The sequence below is a fragment of the Centruroides vittatus genome, unplaced genomic scaffold (assembly GCF_030686945.1).
Source record: "Centruroides vittatus isolate TY-2023 unplaced genomic scaffold, ASM3068694v2 contig_345, whole genome shotgun sequence".
In the NCBI taxonomy this organism is placed as follows: Eukaryota; Metazoa; Arthropoda; class Arachnida; order Scorpiones; family Buthidae; genus Centruroides; species Centruroides vittatus.
Genome location: NW_027122170.1, coordinates 67,723 through 87,724, shown reverse-complemented (window position 1 = coordinate 87,724; position 20,002 = coordinate 67,723). Strand labels below are relative to the sequence as shown.

At 33.2% G+C, this 20,002-nt stretch overlaps 1 protein-coding gene across 2 annotated transcripts in view; it reads left to right on the top strand.

Moving 5' to 3' along the window:
- LOC136974193 (uncharacterized) overlaps window positions 1–20,002 on the top strand; it is a 33,821-nt gene that overhangs the window by 12,442 nt on the left and 1,377 nt on the right. For both annotated transcript variants that reach the window (XM_067269003.1, XM_067269002.1), the window contains exons 2-4: window positions 1,352–1,523; window positions 8,081–8,171; window positions 11,991–12,101. In XM_067269003.1, coding sequence (XP_067125104.1) covers window positions 1,352–1,523; window positions 8,081–8,171; window positions 11,991–12,101 — 374 coding nt within the window. The remainder of the gene's footprint in view (window positions 1–1,351; window positions 1,524–8,080; window positions 8,172–11,990; window positions 12,102–20,002) is intronic.

The following is a 20,002-nucleotide window of genomic DNA, read 5'->3' as shown; positions in this document are numbered from 1 at the left end:
CGTGCTTGTGGGTTCTCCCCCCCCTCTTCTCGGTGCGGACCTATTCTTTGCCGCTCGGGGAGCGAAAATGTGCGTGAGTCCTATGGCGCTTTTCTTTCGTCGGTGAGTTGGGTTTTATTTCTTCTCTTTTTAAATACTTAAGGTGAATGGTGAGGAAACCTTCGTCCTAACAAAACATAAGCCCCAAACAAAAATAGAATAATAAGCAAAATAAAAGTAAAATAAAAATAACGCTCGGACTTGGTTCCTTACAACAAGGTTGAGTGAGCAAGCGTGTTGTCATGGTAAAGAAACCATGAGTTGTCCCGCCACAACTCTGGTCTTTTTTTGCAATTTTTTTCACACAATTGTTTCAAAACACCTGTGTAGTACTGTCAGTTGACTGTTTGAATTTTTGCCTCAAGCTCAAAGCCCACAACTCTGATTTTCTGAATGTGAGTGTCATCAGTTGAGGTCGAAGGCTTTCCTGGTCGAGGGTCATCTTCAACTAATTGACTACCACTTTTGAATCAAGTAAATCATTTGTAACACTGTGTAATAACCTAGTGCAGAAGGTGGAGAACTTTTTTAGCCATTACCCCAAAATATATTTGTGTAAGTTGACATTACTCCCCCTCATTTTGAAAAGGAGAAAATCGATACAAATTAAAATTAAACACTATTTATTGAATCATTTTACACTGAAGATGAATCATGAAAATAATAAATAATAGACAAACCAAATAAAATTATCATTTTGGAACACAATAATTTCATTGAAAAACTTTTACTCTTTGGAGAAACTCGTTAATTACCCCCCAATAATTTCATTTTAGCTCATTTGGGGTAATTTACCCCGGTTCCCTGACCGCTGACCTAGAAGCATCGCCTCCATAAGCTTGATTCAAAAGTTGAAATGTTTTCGTAAAAGTTTCCCCAGTTTCATGCAAAACTTCACATTGCATCATTACTCCTATAAATTGCACATTGCAAAAATTGCCACAAACACTGAAACACCTTTCACTCAAAAAACAATAATGCAGGAACGAAACAAAATATCAACAATCCAAAAAAAAGCAACTTACTCAGTAGGTTATCACGAACATAGTGTTGTCTTCACGACAACACTATGTTCATGAAGGATAACGGTGTTGTAGGACACACCGTTTTAGCCCAATTTAAAAAGTTTTGTTATTTTTTGAACAGACCTCATATAATAGGAAATTATATTTCTGTGAATTAAGTGATACATTTTAAATAAATTAATAAACTTTTTGGTATACATATATGTTTAATTAATATATTTAGTGTTTAAGTAGAAAATTATTTATATTAATTTTCATTTATTAAAAAGTATAATTTTATTTTCTAGATTGCACCAACTCCAAAGTTAGAAAATATCAGCAAATATTCTTATAATTCCACTTTTAAAAATACAGAAACATTTTTAAACAATAAGATGTTGGATGTTATAACAATTTCTGATGATGAAAACTCTGATTCTATAAATATTTCCAATAATAAACCTGTATGCTATGATACAGGTAAGAATATTATAAGACATAAACAATGCATAAGATTATAAGATTAGACACCAACCAAAGCCGAATGCTATCGAGCTAGAAATATAGCCATTTCTAGCTTGATAGCATTCAGCTTTGGTTGGTGTCAAGCTTATAGTATATCAGGTTTAGCGATGTTGTTTGTTTAGATTATAAGATTATTTCGTACAATACCACATTGAATTTTGTATTTTATTTTGTTACATATCTAATGTGTACATTAGGGATTGCAATTGCTGGATCCCTCATCCAGCAATCCAGCTGGATCCAGCGCTGCGGATCCGCAAATACTCAATTAACTTTTTAAATAATTGCGCAAAAGTCTACGTCGTCGCGTTGCCGCTTTGCTAACTACTAGACTGCTACTAATTACTTACTCACTACTTTACTAACACTAATAATTAAATTACTTATAAATAAACTATACCTTAATCAATCCAGCAAAATTTAATAAAATAATAACATATTCAATCGCTTTTAACGATCTTCCTCAGTTACAAAAAAATACAACATTAACTATAGAACGTAAAATGTGTTTGGAATAAATATAAAAATAATAGTGCTTAATTACATCCCATTTTTTTAAACAAGATACATAGATGTACTGCCAGGTCTGATAATTTTCGTATTGTATACCGACGTAATCCCACTGTTTTCAAACTTTTAAGAAACGATAAAAAGAAAGAGGATCGGAATTCAACAACGGGTATATATTCGGTGCCTTTACACAACCAACGTTTCAATTCCAAGCTTGTTTATGTGGGTGCAACGATGCGCAGTTTAAAACAAAGGCTCAAGAGCACAAATATACAATCGGTAAGAACCTTGACAACACTGCGCTGGCATCATACGCAAGACAGAAGGATGTTAACGTCCAATGGGATCAAGCGGCAATTATAAAAACGACGACGAATAGGCAAACGGTCAAACATCTTGAGAGATTGGAAATCTGCAAGGTGCACATGACAACTGGTTGTATAAACCATAGAGATGCGGACTCATTGTCTACCATGTGGAGGTCCTTTTACATTAATTAACGTTATTAACGGACAATGCTGGTTTTGTTGGATCTTATATACAGGGTGTTTTTTTTTAAACTGACAGTACTCAGAGACATCTGTAGAGCAATCTGACAGCCGGACTGTCGACAAATTTGGGAGAGTGACTAAGGACGACATGGGAAAGAGATTCCGCAAAGAAAAAAGTAGTACCCAAATTTGCCAGTAGGGGTGGATTGCTCTACAGATGTTTCTGAGTACCATCAGTTTAAAAAAATACCCTGTATATATTTTTTCCGCTATTTATTTTGTTTATTTATCTATATTTTGTCCGTTTGGGTGTTTTCCATTAATTTTTATATTTATTCCGAACACATTTTATATTCTATATTTAATGTTCTATTTTTTTTGTAACCGAGGAAGATCGTTAAAAACGATTGAAAACGTTATTATTTTATTAAATTTTGCTGAATTGATAAAGGTGTAGTTTATTTAACTTATTCTACTTCCAGTACATAGTTTTATATACTTATAAATAACTACAGACTAATATGTAGAGCCTATATATGAAAACTGGTAAGACTGATAGCCACTTAGCCACTGATTATCCATCCTTACATTATTATAATATATTAATATAAATTAATTAGTAGAATTACCTTTGCTATTATTTAACTTAAAGATTGCATTATAATTATAATCTAAGTAAACATTTAAAGTTAATTATCTCTATCTCAAGTGTTAAACCGAACCAAAGTTAAGTTTACTACCTAAATGTGTAAGAAGTTTTACTGATTTATAGTGACCAGTCTAAATAATAAAAGCTTCTTATTAAATATTTTTTTAAAATGTTTTATTTCATTAAAAAAAAAAAAACATAAATTGCAGGATAGATAGATAGATAGACGGATAACACTTTATTGCACCAAAAATACATCCACGCTGGATCCGTGCTGGATCCAGCTGAGATGATTTCAATCCAACAAAAATCCAGCTGGATTCAAAACACTGCTGGATTGCAATCCCTAGTGTATATCACAAATAAGTTGACTACTAAGTGTCTAAATACTGGATTTTTGGACTATAAATAGGCTATAGTAGAAATATACACATCAATCGAAACCGTTATTTTAAGCAAAGTAAGATCCTGCTTAATGCAGGGGATGGGTTCCTAGACGACAAAGTGCTAAATGAGGTCATTTCAACATAGAGTAAATAGGGATAGGGAAACACGCGACCAAAAATAAACAAATTTTACTTTCATGTTAAGTTACAGTGATACCTCGGTTTTTGTCGATAATCCATCCGAAAACAATCGGCCAAATCCAAAACCAACGAAAACCGAGGCAATTATTTCTATATGAATCAATGTAAATCTAATTAATTCATTCCAGACACTCCAAAATACATACCAAAAACACATTTTATAGAGAATTAATATAGCGTTAAATACTAAAAGTAATAAGAAATTAACATAAAAGGCTAATTAGCATAAAGATAAAAGCATCAAGATTAAAGATAAGATAATTAGCATTAAGATGAAAGCAATGGAATTGTTCTGCTAGACACGTGGGTGTCTAGCAGAACAAAACAAGACTTGTCTTGTCTTGTAGAAGCTAGTTGGACATGAGCTTCTAGCCTATATTGCCTCATGGTAAAGTATAACGTAATTGTCATGTAATAGTAGTTGTATGTGTTTATGATGGTCATATCAAGGGAATAATGCTTCCAGGAAAACTGTTTAAGGGTAACTGGCTCCTATTCAGGTGTTACAGACATGGAGAAAACCCAGAAAACTTCACATGGCCAGTCTGTCCTGACGAAGCGTGAACTCACGACTGAACTCCCAGTATTCAGAGAACATGGTCAATGGTGGGCCGTCGCGGGGTAATGTTCATGCAACAAGAAACAATGCCATACTGCGCCGGAAAACACATGGGTCGCACTTTGTTTTCGCAAAATTAGCAGCGAGATCACTTGAGCACGTCATAGAAATCCGAGGCAATCGACGAAAACCAAAACAAATTTTTCGTGAAAAAAATCGACGATAACCGAAGTCAACAAAAACCGAGGTAATACTGTATTTTTATATTAACTTGTACAATAATATATGTTAAACAACATATAAACATATGCATATAGAAATGTAAAGTTCATTTTTTGTGACGAAGGTTCTGGCTTTTCTGAAATTCTTGTTTTTTTGCAATAAAGTCGTGAAGTTTCATTTTGTTGCTTTTTCTTTCCGTAAGCAAATGTCGGTAGCAGAAGATCGCATCCAAATGCCTTGTTTTGCTGTTGCACTCCTTTCAAAATCCGATCATTCGCTACAATTTGATCAACAATTTTGGTTATTACCAAACTTTTACTAAGGAAATCTGTAGCAAGTTCTTTGGATTCTTCGTTTTCAGAATAACTATTTTCCAGTCTTATATGAATTCCTTGTTCTGCTAGTTCTTGAAAGTTGTCGTTCATAAGCGAGCCTAATCAATAACGACTTTCTCACCAGACACCTGCAGTAACTCCTCAATATCCTGCTCGTCTACATCTCCTAGTCCTGCTGTGTCAATGAGGTTGAGTTTGGTCAACCTAATGATACAGCGATATGCTCTTCTCGTTGAGAATTCTAGAATACCTTCAGTATAACTTCTTCCACACTTCATTTGTGCATTTATCAGTTAATTCTTGCCAAGCGAAGCCGATATTGCCTACAGTATCCACGATGTTATATTTTTTTCCAAAATTGCACCAAACAAACATAGATTTAAAGAAAGTACACCTTTTTTGATTGGTTCGTGTTCGTAAATAATCGTATTATACACGAATCAATGAAATGCCGCAATAATTTAAATTGGTGTAAATTTTGAGCGTTTTTCTTGGCTTCGAACAGACCGCATTATATTGAATCAACGTTAAGCGAGGTCTTACTGTTCACCCATAGTAGAATTAACAAAACTAAGAAATTTGGTCTAAAAATAGAGTTAGGTTTAATCCTTACATTAAATTTAGAATAATTTGAATTTATTCCTATAAATATTAGCCACTAACTGAAAGGTAATTATAATATGATGTTAGAATATCTACACCGGAGAACAGTACAGTTTCATGTATCTAAAAGCCTTTTACCGGTGCACGTATCATCACTCTAAACCAAGTAATGATCCCCTAATGGAATGTGCTTCGATTCAAAGTTGTGAAGAAATACGATCCGAAATGTTGTCCCGACCTGATGACGTCAATACGGACTTGTGCGCTACGCTTGTCGTGTTCTAACCTATCGTTTTATCTAGTAGGGCCTGCCATGCCATCAATAGAGCTATTTTGTCCTTGTAGTTAATGCAATTACTGTCATTAATATCGTTAAGACATATGTAGATCGCCTCCAGCCATCTGAGGTGGTTAGTGCGGTGGTGGTGTGAATGATCTTTGCCTGGCGAAAATGGGTTCAATGTCGGGGTCTGAAGAGTAAACGGCTAGAGCAGTGCTGTTTCTTCCATGGTTAATATCAGCTACGTGCTCTTTGATACGCGTTTCAAGAGGGCGTTTGGTCGATCCTATGTATATCATGCTTCTGTTCCACTTGTGATCTATGACGGGGATGGTGTAGACGCCGGGAAGCCCCCGGCGTCTACACCATCCCCGTCATAGATCACAGGTGGAACAGAAGCTATACTACTTATAAATTAGCAGTTACATAAGATAGGAATTTTATTTAATTTACATTAAAAATTTTTTTATCCGTTTAACTCGGCTTCCCAAGAGTAAATCCTGAGTAAATCCACTGGCAGCATGGACAGCATTGGTGAGAATGCCATATGGAGACAAAAAGATAATTTCCAAGAATTCCTAAATAACATTAACAACAATCCAGAAGTCCTTCTCTTACCGGAAGAAGAAGAGCTCAGAAACAGCCCACTTCCTGGATATTTTATTAACATTAACATTATGTAATGGAAAGAGTTACACCCCTATGTATAGAAAACCTACTACCATTCTCTATTCATTCCGCAAGAGTTCCAGGATCCCTACACATTCAAGATAACAGCATCTTACTCTAAGAAACGAATAGAAAGTAAACTTTATCTTCAGAGTTATCATGTTATAACTTATAACAATAAGATATACAGAATTTTATGAGATTATATTATGTTTTAATTATATTTTTCTAATAGTAATTAGAAATAGAATTACAGTAGAGAGTCGTTAATCCGAACCCCGGTAATCCAAATCACCGGTTATCCGAACGATTTTCAGTCGAACTGTGTCGTGCCGAATCGAACGTTTTTGATACTAGATTTACTTCTAAAGTATAATTTTCATGTTTTTATATTCTTTAATTTTTAATGATACGATAGCCTCGATTATTATTATAAAAATTTTCGTTAGGCTTAAAATCGACGAAAATTCAACACAAAGCGACACGCAACGGAGAAAAATTTGAACATCGGACAGGTTAATATATTTTTTCGCACATAATCGGTTATCCGAACAAATCACTAATCCAAACAACCCCAGTCCCCAATTGATTCAGATTAACGACTCTACTGTATTACTGCTAATTTTATGTAAAGATCAGATAAGTCATTCCATTTCCTTTAAGTTTATTTAGAAAGTTCTAAAGATATAATTATTTATAGTCATAGTTAAGTTCAAAATCATAACTTATATATTATTTATTTTATGTTTTAAAATAAATAAATACAGTCAGATCCTGTTTATCTGAATAGTTTGAATAGTAGTTTCTGAAATTTTTACACTTGTTTGGAAAATTTATTATTTTTTTTACAATGTTTGCTAGTTGTTGAAACATTATTTACCTACATAGCAATCTCACATATGCAAATATAAAAATACATACTGCTTGTATGTTATGATCAATTTTTATTTTCTTCTTATTTTCCAAGTCAATAGAGCTTGTAAGTTTACCTTCAATCATTAAAAAGTATTTTCAGTATGAATTTTGGACTTTATTTTCAGTTCCCCACTAATTTCAATGTACAGTAGAGCGTCGTTAATTGGAACGTCGGTAATTGAAATGGCCGGAAATTGGAACGATTTTCAGTCGGACTGTGTCGTGCTGAATCGAACGTTTTTGATACTACATTTACTTCTAAAGTATAATTTTCATGTTTTTTATATTCTTCAATATATTTATTTTGTTTGTACAAAATAAAGAAATAATTTTTAACGATACGATAGCCTCAATTATTATTATAAAAATTTTCGTTAGGCTTAAAATCGACGAAAATTCAACACGAAGCGACACGCAACGGAGAAAAATTCAACAGGAAGCGATACGCAACGGAGAAAAATTTGAACATCGGACAGGTTAATATATTTTTTCGTACAAAGTCGGAAATTGGAACAAATGACTAATTGGAACAACCCCAGTCCCCAATTGACGCCAATTTTCGACGCTCTACTGTATTTGGATTTTTGTTAATTTGGATCAGGTCTATTCACATTTGATTTGGATAAGCAGTGCGACTGTATTGACAATTATGATTTTATTTTATTAATGTTTTGCTTTTCTTTTCAATTAAGTTAAGTCAAGTAGCAAGATTTCTTCTGCATCAACTAAAGAATCTGACTTTGTGGATATAGATTTTCAAACATCATTCAAGTGTAATAAAAGGTTAAAAATTAAGAATTACATGATTTAATATTGAAATTTATTGATAAATAATATTTAAGTTAACTTAAAAATTAATTAAAAGGAACAAGATATTTTATGTCAAGTAATATGTAATTCCAGGCCAAAATTATCTCAAATTATCAGACTATGATTGTTATTAAATTTTCACAACACTTATTAATAACCCAAATGGGGCAATATGTTTTTTCTCTCTAGATTTTTTGAATGTATATATCCAAAGTATACATGGTTTATATACTAGATTCTAATTAACAAAATATTATTCAAATTATCATTCAAAATTTGTTTTTTAAAAATAAAAATTAACTAATTACTATATAAACTGCATTATTACAATTACAACAAACTATTTCCAACAACCTTTACTCTGCAGTTAAATTATTTCTTTAATATAACGTTTTCGGTTAGCCTTTACTAACCCTCTTCACGATCGACAAAAAACCGTTATTTCAAAAAATGCTTTCGAAAAAATCTTTACAATTTAGAATGCTTTTAAACTTTCCGGCTGCGCAATCTCAGATCATATCGGCCACTCTCCAAGCGGATGGGATTCGATACGATTCTTTAAAATTAATGCTTTGCTCTTTTTCATTGTACTTGCAAATACACCACGCCTTCGTATATTTAAGCTGCCTTATATTTGCCACTTTCTGTATAATTTTTGCATCGTCCCATTTGATAGACACCTCGTTCGGATCCGCTATCGTATAGTTCGCTAACGTCGTAACCGGTTGCCTGCATCTTACATTTCTTTTATGTTCCTCTATCCTTAACCTCCAGTGATCTCTTCGTGGCCCCTATATAATACAGCTCCGTATTCCGCCTTTTATCCTGCACCGGTATTCTGTAAACCCCTGGAACTTTCATTCTGTCTATGGGCGCTTTGTCATTTCGTAGCAACTGAAATACAGTAGGGCTTCCTCCTGCATGCTATTTTCTTATTTTTTTATATATGTTGCTTAATTGAGCTCTATACTTCATTATGGTAAATTCTTTTTCTCCCTTTTCTTTACGCTCATTATTACCTTTCTCTATTTCTTGCACCAACCCTTTTATTTTGCTACTCTTTATTCCTACTCCTTCTGCTATCTTCTTGATGTAATCTACCTCCTTTCTTGTGTCTTGAATCCTGCTACTACATCCTGAGCGCTGCTTAGAAGAGCCTACACACATTGTAGCAGGATGCAAGACACAAGAAAGGAGGTAGATTACATCAAGAAGATAGCAGAAGGAGTAGGAATAAAGAGTAGCAAAATAAAAGGGTTGGTGCAAGAAATAGAGAAAGGTAATAATGAGCGTAAAGAAAAGGGAGAAAAAGAATTTACCATAATGGAGTATAGAGCTCAATTAAGCAACATATATAAAAGAATAAGAAAATAGCATGCAGGAGGAAGCCTACTGTATTTCAGTTGCTACGAAATGACAAATGACAAAGCACCCATAGACAGAATGAAAGTTCCAGGGGTTTACAGAATACCGGTGCAGGATAAAAGGCGGAATATGGAGCTGTATTATATAGGGGCCACGAAGAGATCGCTGGCGGTTAAGGATAGAGGAACATAAAAGAAATGTAAGATGCAGGCAACCGGTTACGACGTTAGCGAACTATACGATAGCGGATCTGAACGAGGTGTCTAACAAATGGGACAATGCGAAAATTATACAGAAAGTGGCAAATATAAGGCAGCTTAAATATACGAAGGCGTGGTGTATTTGCAAGTACAATGAAAAAGAGCAAAGCATTAATTTTAAAGAATCGTATCGAATCCCATCCGCTTGGAGAGTGGCCAATATGATCTGAGATTGCGCAGCCGGAAAGTTTAAAAGCATTTTAAATTGTAAAGATTTTTTCGAAAGCATTTTTTGAAATAACGGTTTTTTGTCGATCGTGAAGAGGGTTAGTAAAGGCTAACCGAAAACGTTAGATTAAAGAAATAATTTAACTGCAGAGTAAAGGTTGTTGGAAGTAGTTTGTTGTAAAAATTAACTATGATGATGATATGAGCAACATTTCTAGTATTAAAGAATCAAAGTTTATATTGAAATATTGTAGATGCATATAAATAGTGAATATTGTAGATCCTATGTGTAAATTTAGGATAGCTAGTAATGTGTTTATCAGTTTATGTTCAAAACCAAAATTTGGCTTTTTCAGGTTTTTAATTCTCTGTTGTCTCTAAGAGGACCTTTTTAGCAAGCCCATTATGGATTTGCCCAATTACACAATGGGGTGGCCATATGGTGAGGGATGGAGCCCAACATATCAGTCTCCCCCCAAATAATTCATGGAGTTGTTTTGACCCATCTAAATTTCATCCCGGGTTCCCAGAGCAGTAGGCTGCCATCTTAACTGCTTGATCATCCAGCCATCACTTAAATTTGGCTAAAAGTAATTTCTATACTGAATGTTTTAAAAGTAATTTTGTAGATGTTACAGTAAAAACCCGTTTTTAGTGAAAACGCGTTTTAACTAGTTGAAACTAGTTTTTACTGGATGTCATTGTTAAAACTAGAATTTACTGCTAGTCAAAAATGAATTTGAGTTAAAACTAGTTTTAACTAGACAAAACGGGTTTTAACAAAATGGCTTAGTAAAAACTGTTTCGACCAAGGTCATTCAGCTAACACGTTCCTATAGTGTATGATGAATTTCGTATCGCTTTAACCCTTTTCCCCCGACATCTTGTTTACGTTTATTTTGCAATCCCTCCTAAGGCAATATAGGTCAGTCGGGCGATATTATTTTGAAAGTTCACCAAAAATCAAATTATCATTATATCTATATGAAAAAAATCACTTACATTTATTAATATCTTTAGTTTTAAATACGATATTTTTCAATGCATTTTATTAGAAAAATTTATAAGAAAAAAAATAATATATATCAGAACTGACACACAAACTTGATAATTTGTAACATTTTGTGAAAATTAACATTATTTAGTTACATAGTTGTTTGCTGGCACTGAGCCAGAAAGACGTAGAATATTGTTTTGTACAATTCGATATAACACTTATGCATGTATGTTTATTTGTTGTGAAATTATCACACATTATATCAAACATTTGTTTGAAATCGAAATTTTATACTGCTATCAACTAATATAATGAATTATTATACTTTATTCACTTCGTATCGAACGAGATTATATCTGTTGTTAATAAATTTTACAAAAATCGATATTTACCAAAGTAACGATGAATCGGTACCCTCGAAGTTTTGCTTAAAAAGCCAGGGTACCGATCGATCAGTGCCTTTGGGGACAAAGGGTTAATTAAAGTTAATAACACAGATGTGTGACCAATATTTTCAATAAATATCATATTAAATAATACAAATGTTTTAATCCCAATCATCACTTTATTTATTTCCCCCAAACATATTTATGTAGCTAAAATTAGTTTTAACTAATGTTAAAAGTTAAAAAGTTAATGTTTGATTTTAGTTTTATCTAAAATCAAAACATGTACAGTAGTAAATTCTAGTTTTAACTAGACAAAATGGGTTATAACAATGACATCCAGTAAAATCTAGTTTCAACTAGTTAAAACGGGTTTTTACTGTAACAGATATACAAATTCCAATAATGATAGCTCTAATGATTAATTTTTGAGATCAAGCAATCAATAATTTTTTTACTAATATTCCTTGTTGTTTAGTTTAGCTTTTTTAGGAGATGTTGAATACAGGTTATAGAAATTATTCAAGAAATTAGGTTCTATATCTAACTACAAATATAGATAATATGTAATTTATTATAAATTTATTAATGTTTAAAATTTTAAATTTTGTTAAAGACTGACTGCTTTAGAAGAGAGAGAAAATTTATTTTTCAAAGAGAGAAGTGTATGCAGTAAAGAGAATAAAAGCAGTACTATTAATCTTAACCAATTCTTAACAGATAAAGTGTATGTATATACAATAATTATTTTTACTTTTATATGTTATGTATTAAAATGAAGAAATAAGCATTTCAATTTGATTCAGTTTCAAATTTATCTATCCAGGTTAAAATATTCTTTAATTTGTTCAATGTTTCAATGATTGAAACAACAAAAATTAAATTTTAAAGAAAGGTTTATCAAACATACTTGCAGATTAATTGATTCATGCTAAACTAATTTATTTTGCAATAGCTGAAGTAGAAAATAGGTTAAAAGTAATATCTACAATAAACAACATGGAGTGAAGTCATCTATGTAGCAAAGCCTGTTACCGGTGTAAAACTTAAATAAAAATGAAAAGAACGAAAAAACTTCACAAATGTTTTCGAACCGGAAACGATTCTTCTTCGAGCGAAACAGCGACTTTCCGACGGAATGTGATTAAATAAGAACACAACAATTTGAAAGTTCATTTGAATACGTGTTTCTTGAAGTCGTCCTACTGGGCATGCACACACCAGCTGGTAGCATCCGTCGAGATTTACAGGTCTTTGTCCGTTAGCACTTGCCATGTTATAGACAGGGTCAATTCCTCCTTGGGGTTGGTACATGTGTTGTTGAAGCTAGATCTGTAGATACAAATGGCCTCCAACCACTTTCGACGTTTTCTGTGTGGTGAGGTGAGGATGACCCTCGCCCGGTTGAAAGCCGGCTCTATGTCCAGATCACTGGCGTAAACGGCGGGGGCGATGGTGGTCCTCGGGTGCTGTATGTCAGCGAGGCGTTCTTTCATTCTAACCCCTAAGGAGCACTTAGTGGAGCCGATGTAGATGAGGTCACTATCACATCTGTGGTCTTTAATTGGGATACTCCAGGGAGTCTTTCCTGGTTGGGAGCATCCTTTCCTTTACGAAGGATGTAAAATATGGTTGGACATCTGTATGCAATGCATATGTGATGCTTCTTGGCTATCTCGCTATATAGTGATCTGAGATATGTACTGTACCTCAAGCTCACCCATAAATTGATCGACAGATTCCACCACTCCCAAGGCAAAAACCGACCTGAAGATGAAGAAAGGATCCCAGTCACTTACAACCCATATCTCAGATCACTATATACAGGGCTTAAAGTGACTCTCTTTTTTAGCTTTTTTATCTTTTTTCATAGCTCCTCTCTTTTTTAGCTTTTTCTGAGAAAAACGCACTTTTTTAGCTTTTTTCACTTCCCGTGTAAAAATTTTTTTTTCGTAAATGCGCTCAGGAGCGAAATAGCAACCAGCACTTCCCCGTATGTCTTATGGACTGTGCGCGACATGTTAAGGCACTGTCGTATACACATGTAGTGTACTACATTTATATAGACTAACAAAAGGAGGAGCTTCCCAAAGCTTGATACTCTGCACATGCTGTAGGAATTTGCACGTGGGTTCTCCTTGCTTGTATCCTTGTGAAATACTGATCTCCGCAGCGCTTCGATATAATCACGCTGCATTAAGTCAAGTACACTTCTAGTTCGGCGTTAAGAGTGATTTTTATACAGCATTATTTTTAGCATTTGTATTTATTTAACCGCAGTGGACAAAAGAAAGAAATAGATTTTATTTAATACTAACAGTAGAAACTCATGTTTTAGCAACGGAAAATCGTATAGAACCCAATACTTTCTGAAGTAAGTTGCTAAGCAAACTTCTTCCTAACCACCTGCTATTCTTTAGCTTAAACGATGACATTTACTCGTTTTTGACTACCGTAGAAAAACTGAAAAAATAATTGTTGAGCGATAATAAATTTGATTTCTACTGTTATTATTAAATAAAACGTTGTAGGACACTCATTTCAAAGCTTGTATCTTTCAAGCACTCTGTAAAATTAAAGATCGAGTGAATCTCATGCCAGGAAATACAAGATTTTTAACTAATATCCTAAATATTAATAACTTCTGTAGAGACAATCTTTAGACAAAGACAAAAGTTTGGTTTTAAGTGGGTGCTTATATATTTGGCATGCACCATGGTTTTCTGCATTCTAATGGTGTCCTTCATTTTCCATTTCAACAAACTATAAAACTCTTCGTGCACGTGTGCATTCGAACAGCTGCGGTCAATCCGGCACCAAATTAAAAAATTAATTTGTAAATATTTAGCGTCGAAAAGCTGCTATTTTCACTTTAATCTATCTTTTTGATATGCTTCTAGTCAAACTCAGTCAAAAAATTAATTTAATTATAATTTATTGAAGATTTTAATATTTTAATATTAGAAAGTAATTAGCATAAATTACATGGTGTCATGTCTCATCTTAGCTCCCGTTCAAGTTTATTGTCCTGTACACGCGCCGATGTTTGTTTTTACTAGTGATGTAACAAATAGTATATTCGGCCTCAGCCGAATACCGAATATTCGGCTAGGAGCGTGGCCGAATACCGAATATTCGGCCAGGAGCATTGCCGAATGGCCGAATATTTAGCCAAACTATTCGGCTTGATTAACGCACGTACGAAAATTGGCGCGCAAACCGCATTATGGCAAAGATCGCGCACTGTACTCTCTATTGGCCTGCTGTCACTACGATTTTTTCTTTTATTAGGTCTAAATTATTTTAATTAATTAATTAAATTATAATTATTGAAGTTAATATGAGACGGAGCCTAACATCTACCTTTAGTGCCAAATTGGTTTATAATTTATGTAATGGCCGTAAATAGCCCGCTATGATTCGGCAGTTGTTGGTATTTAGATGTAAGTTATAACTTATAAGTTATTTTATTTGCAATCGATCATTTTAACTCTTTAATTAAACACTAAAATTTTGTTTTTACTATATATTTGTAGACTGAATAGTACCCTAAGGATATACTTTTGTGGTGACATAATATGGTCTAGTTTCTCTCCGGTTGTGGAACAGTTCAAATATATCGTATAAATATTAAAATATACACGAATACGTATATAACATAATTAACTAAACAATAACATTAATGCCCGATACATTCTAACCTACATGCCATCAATGCCATAAGATATCGGGCTAGATAAAGGTTATAATATTATTTAATTATGAAATAATTTAATACTAGAGTTAGATGCTATTTCTTATTAACTTTAATAATTATAGTTTAATGTTCAGCATTAATAAAAGTTACAAAAATGATTAATTTACTGTGTTTTTGTTATTTCTTACTTCTGTTTTTAGGTATTCGGTATTCGGCCGAATAGTGATTAAATATTCGGTATTTGGCCGAATAGTGATTTAAATATTCGGTATTCAGCCGAATAGTGAAAAATAGGCCGAATAGGCCAAATACCGGGTAGTAACCGAATATTCGTTACATCACTAGTTTTTACTTCTGCTGGGGTTTTATTTCAACCTCAACCATTTGGTTACGCAAAGTGGGGAGACAGGCATCATGTGATCACGTACCTGACTTTTTACAAGTTTCCTTACCTCGAAAGAAACTTATATTTTTTCTTGATTTTAATTATTATTAATTAACTTTTTTGATGGATTCTTATATCTTTGCATTATCTAAAGTTGCAGATATAAATGCGTAAAACTTTATTTAAAAAATTGTTTTTCTTATATTTTAAAATTCAAAAATAAATTAAATATCGGAAATGCTAAACTATAAGTACACTGTGTTTTACATTATCATTGCAAACAGATACAGCCAATTATTTTATAAACATATTTATTATTTCAATTTTTATAAATTATTTAATTTGATGCAACGTAATCAATTAATTACTGTGGCGCGTTAACATGGGCGTAGCCAGGAAAGGGCATGGGTGGGCACCCCCCAGTTAACCTGGTGCCCCTCCCCAGAAAATTACAGCCCGGCTCCCACGCAGTTAACTTGGTGCCCCTTCCCAGAAAATTACAGCTTCTACTAGGCCCCCCATAACAACGTGTTAATTAATATGGAGGCGAGACTCGATTCAATTACTTTTTCATTTCAGACGTTAATTACAGTGTTATTTTAATGTAATGTTATACATTATGTATGTTTATTATAATTAATAAATCTATATAGGAATAATATCTGTGTCTAATAAAACAAAGTGATTATAAAAATGAAAAGCGTGTGTTCCATCTCGATCTTTTGTAAGCGAAATTTTATGATTTTAATTTTTTAAAAATGAGATTTTTATTTATAATTTCTGTAATTTGATCTATAAGAGCAAAAAACTAAACTTATCAAATATCAACTTTCTGTAAATACAGTAGAGAGTCGTTAATCGGAACGATTATCAGTCGGACTGTGTCATGCTGAATCGAACATTTTTGATACTAGATTTACTTCTAAAGTATAATTTTCATGTTTTTATATTCTTCAATATATTTATTTTGTTTGTACAAAATAAAGAAATAATTTTTAACGATACGATAGCCTAGATTATTATTATAAAAATTTTCGTTAGGCTTAAAATCGACGAAAATTCAACACGAAGCGACACGCAGTGGAGAAAAATTTGAACATCGGACGGGTTAATGTATTTTTTCGTACATAATGGGTAATCGGAACAAATGACTAATCGGAACAACCCCAGTCCCCAATTGATTCCGATTTTCGACTCTCTACTGTAATTTCATCATTTACTTATTAACGTCAGATTTGTTAAATTTCATGGAATTGTATTATTTTTCAACTTCAGGATAGTAGAAAGCTTTGTATATTTTCTCCCATCTCTGCCAGTTCCCCACTGTGAAGGACAACAAACTGCTAAATGTTTAATTACATTGTTTTCATAAACTCTCTTCTCTGTCAGTTGTGGGTCGAATGACTAACAAATTGTTTTATTGTATTCAGGGGAATAGATTTGGAGACTAGTATTAGGCCTACCAGTAATGAATGCTGTAATTTTATTTTTAATCATTTAAAAAATATTGATAAAATTACCAAATAAATGATTGGGTCACAATTACTAGTTGTATTGCTATATAACAGACATGGGCAAATGAGACTCCGAGAGCTGCATGCAACTCTTTTTGAATTTTATGTGGCTCTTGCCGAAAGTGTTAATTTCTGCTTTTTATTATTATTTTTACAGTTTTATTTCCACAATTTTGCGAAAATATGTTTATTAAAAAAATTCAATACTTCTTCTATATTATATAATAAAATCCAGGTACAGAACTGCAGTACAGAATAAAAAAGTACAGAACTGCGGTGGCTCCCATGCATTTTGCAAAACCTACATTTCGGCTCCCACTGAACTTTTGCTTGCCCACCCCTGCTATATAATGAACATGCAACCCACTGATTCTGCCAGAAGCTGTTTTTTTTTCTTCTTTAATTACATTTTTTTTTATGAAGAAATCAAAAAATGTACCTTGAAATAAATGGCATTTGAAATCTGGCATGTTATATGGAAACACGTTCTGGTAGTTATGTTACTATTCCATTTGCTTTGCTGTGTAACGGTGGGAATTCTGTACGGGGCACATGAAAACTTAATGCGGGCCTGTTCTGGCTTAATGCAGTCTTACTGGTCACTTTTCTGGAGTATAAACTCAGCCTAACTATTTTCATATTTAATCTTATCAGTCCACTTAATAATCAATCTAATATCATATGCAATGTTATTGATACAAAATGTGTGTTCGTTTGTGTGTTTTTTTAATAACGCCTGTTTTCGTTCATTTTAACACTATTAGCTTTTTTAGCTTTTTTTCAGTGTGAACTCTCTTTTCTCACTTTTTTTTATTGCCATGACTGCTTTAAGCCCTGTATATACTGAGATATCCAAGAAACACCACATATGCATCGCATACAGGAGATGTCCAATCATATTTTACATCCTTTGTAACAGAAAGGATGCTCCCAACCGGGAAAGACTCCCTGGAGTATCCCAATTAAAGACCACAGATGTGATAGTGACCTCATCTACATCGGCTCCACTAAGTGCTCCTTAGGGGTTAGAATGAAAGAACGCCTCGCTGACATACAGCACCCGAGGACCACCATCGCCCCCGCCGTTTACGCCAGTGATCTGGACATAGAGCCGGCTTTCAACCGAGCAAGGGTCATCCTCACCTTACCACACAGAAAACGTCGAAAGTGGTTGGAGGCCATTTGTATCTACAGATCTAGCTTCAACAACACATGACCAACCCCAAGGAGGAATTGACCCTGTCTATAGCATGGCAAGTGCTAACGGACAAAGACCTGTAAATCTCGACGGATGCTACCAGCTGGTGTGTGCATGCCCAGTAGGACGACTTCAAGAAACACGTATTCAAATGAACTTTCAAATTGTTGTGTTCTTATTTAATCACATTCCGTCGGAAAGTCGCTGTTTCGCCCGAAGAAGAATCGTTTCCGGTTCGAAAACATTTGTGAAGGTCTGTTTTTTCGTTCTTTTCGTTTTTATTTAAGTTTTACATCGGTAACAGGATTTGGTACATAGAATTCTTATTTATTATTTTTACCTAACGTTATATATGGGAAGAGGTTTATTCTTTATTATAGTAAAATCCTCAAGGACAAAACATAACTGCTCCTCTTAGCAAAGTAAGAATACCTGCAAAAAAAAGTTCAACAGACTAAAAGTTAAAAGTTTTCCTTGATTTACAGCATTACTTCTATTATGTAAATAAATTACAAGTAAAACAGGTTCATTATTATTTGAACAAGAAGTGTCTATCTGGGAGAGCTGTATTTGGTAAAATATCAAAGTTTTCAGCTTTATCCTTGAATTTGAGACATTTTGTTCAGTATCTAACGAGAGCATTTCATGATTCTTGACTTAAGAAGAAATAGACAGACATTCTTTCTCTGTTTTCTTTCTGCATTTGTCAGGTAAGTACAGTAATAATTGTGTGTAAATGATGGTTTTGAGATGATATTGCTCCTTTCTTAAGTCATAATTGCCGATTCATATTTGTTAAAAACATTATGGTTAAAGTAAACACAATATGGAATTTTCTATTCATAATGTCTCACCGACAACATAATAGAAGATACAAAACATTTATTTCCCCTTGCCATAAAAATGTACCTGAATCATTTATATTTAGTGGTAAGTTTCAACACCATGTCAAATTTATACAGCTAACTTAGGGTTGCAATAATTCAGCAATGCAATATACAAATAACCTACTACCAGAAATGATTTAATGAGAATTTTATTGTAACAACTCTTATAAAAATCTCAAAAATATAAGTTTTTTACATGTGACAACCTTAACACTACAGAAAGCTCCATATTGTAAACTTTAATCATGTTTGGTTACATTTGTGAAAGAAAATTATCGAATAAACAAATGTGGGTACTGAAGATCTAAAGTGTTTAGACTTATCTGTGGACAAATACAATTTCTGACATTTAAAATTTTCACTACTAGAATGAGAGGAGCATTGCCTTACTTAGCTTTTTCATATATTCTCAGCTTTATTTGCCATGCCTTCAATAGCTTTTTTTAAATGGAAACTTGAAAAAACTCAAACCTTCTCTGCCATATGTTCCTTTTCATCCAGATAAAGAGCAGTATCTTAACATATTTAAAATACGATTAAGCAAAAGTGCTGTTAGTATGAGATCTAAGTACAACTTGTTACTTTTGTCAACAGAAACTGCCTTCTGTTTCATATTTTATTCTTTCTATGTTGCCGTATTTGTTTCTTGGATCTAAACCTGTTTATCCATAAATTTGATAAGTTAATCATTTAGAATCAGATGTCAATTACTGTAATATATTTTTATAGTAGTTTGCTAACAATCACCTTTCACATTGTTTTCTGTTTTTTTTCAACGAATTTTAAAAAGACCTTAAAGTGTAAGAAATATCAGTTCATATAGATTTTTTAATTTAAGAAATTTATATTTGTTTTTTTTTGTTACAAATAATGCAAATATAATATCCCAGCATCAGCAGCAAAGCTGTTTAATTGCATGCATTAGGCAACATCTGTATGTTTAATGA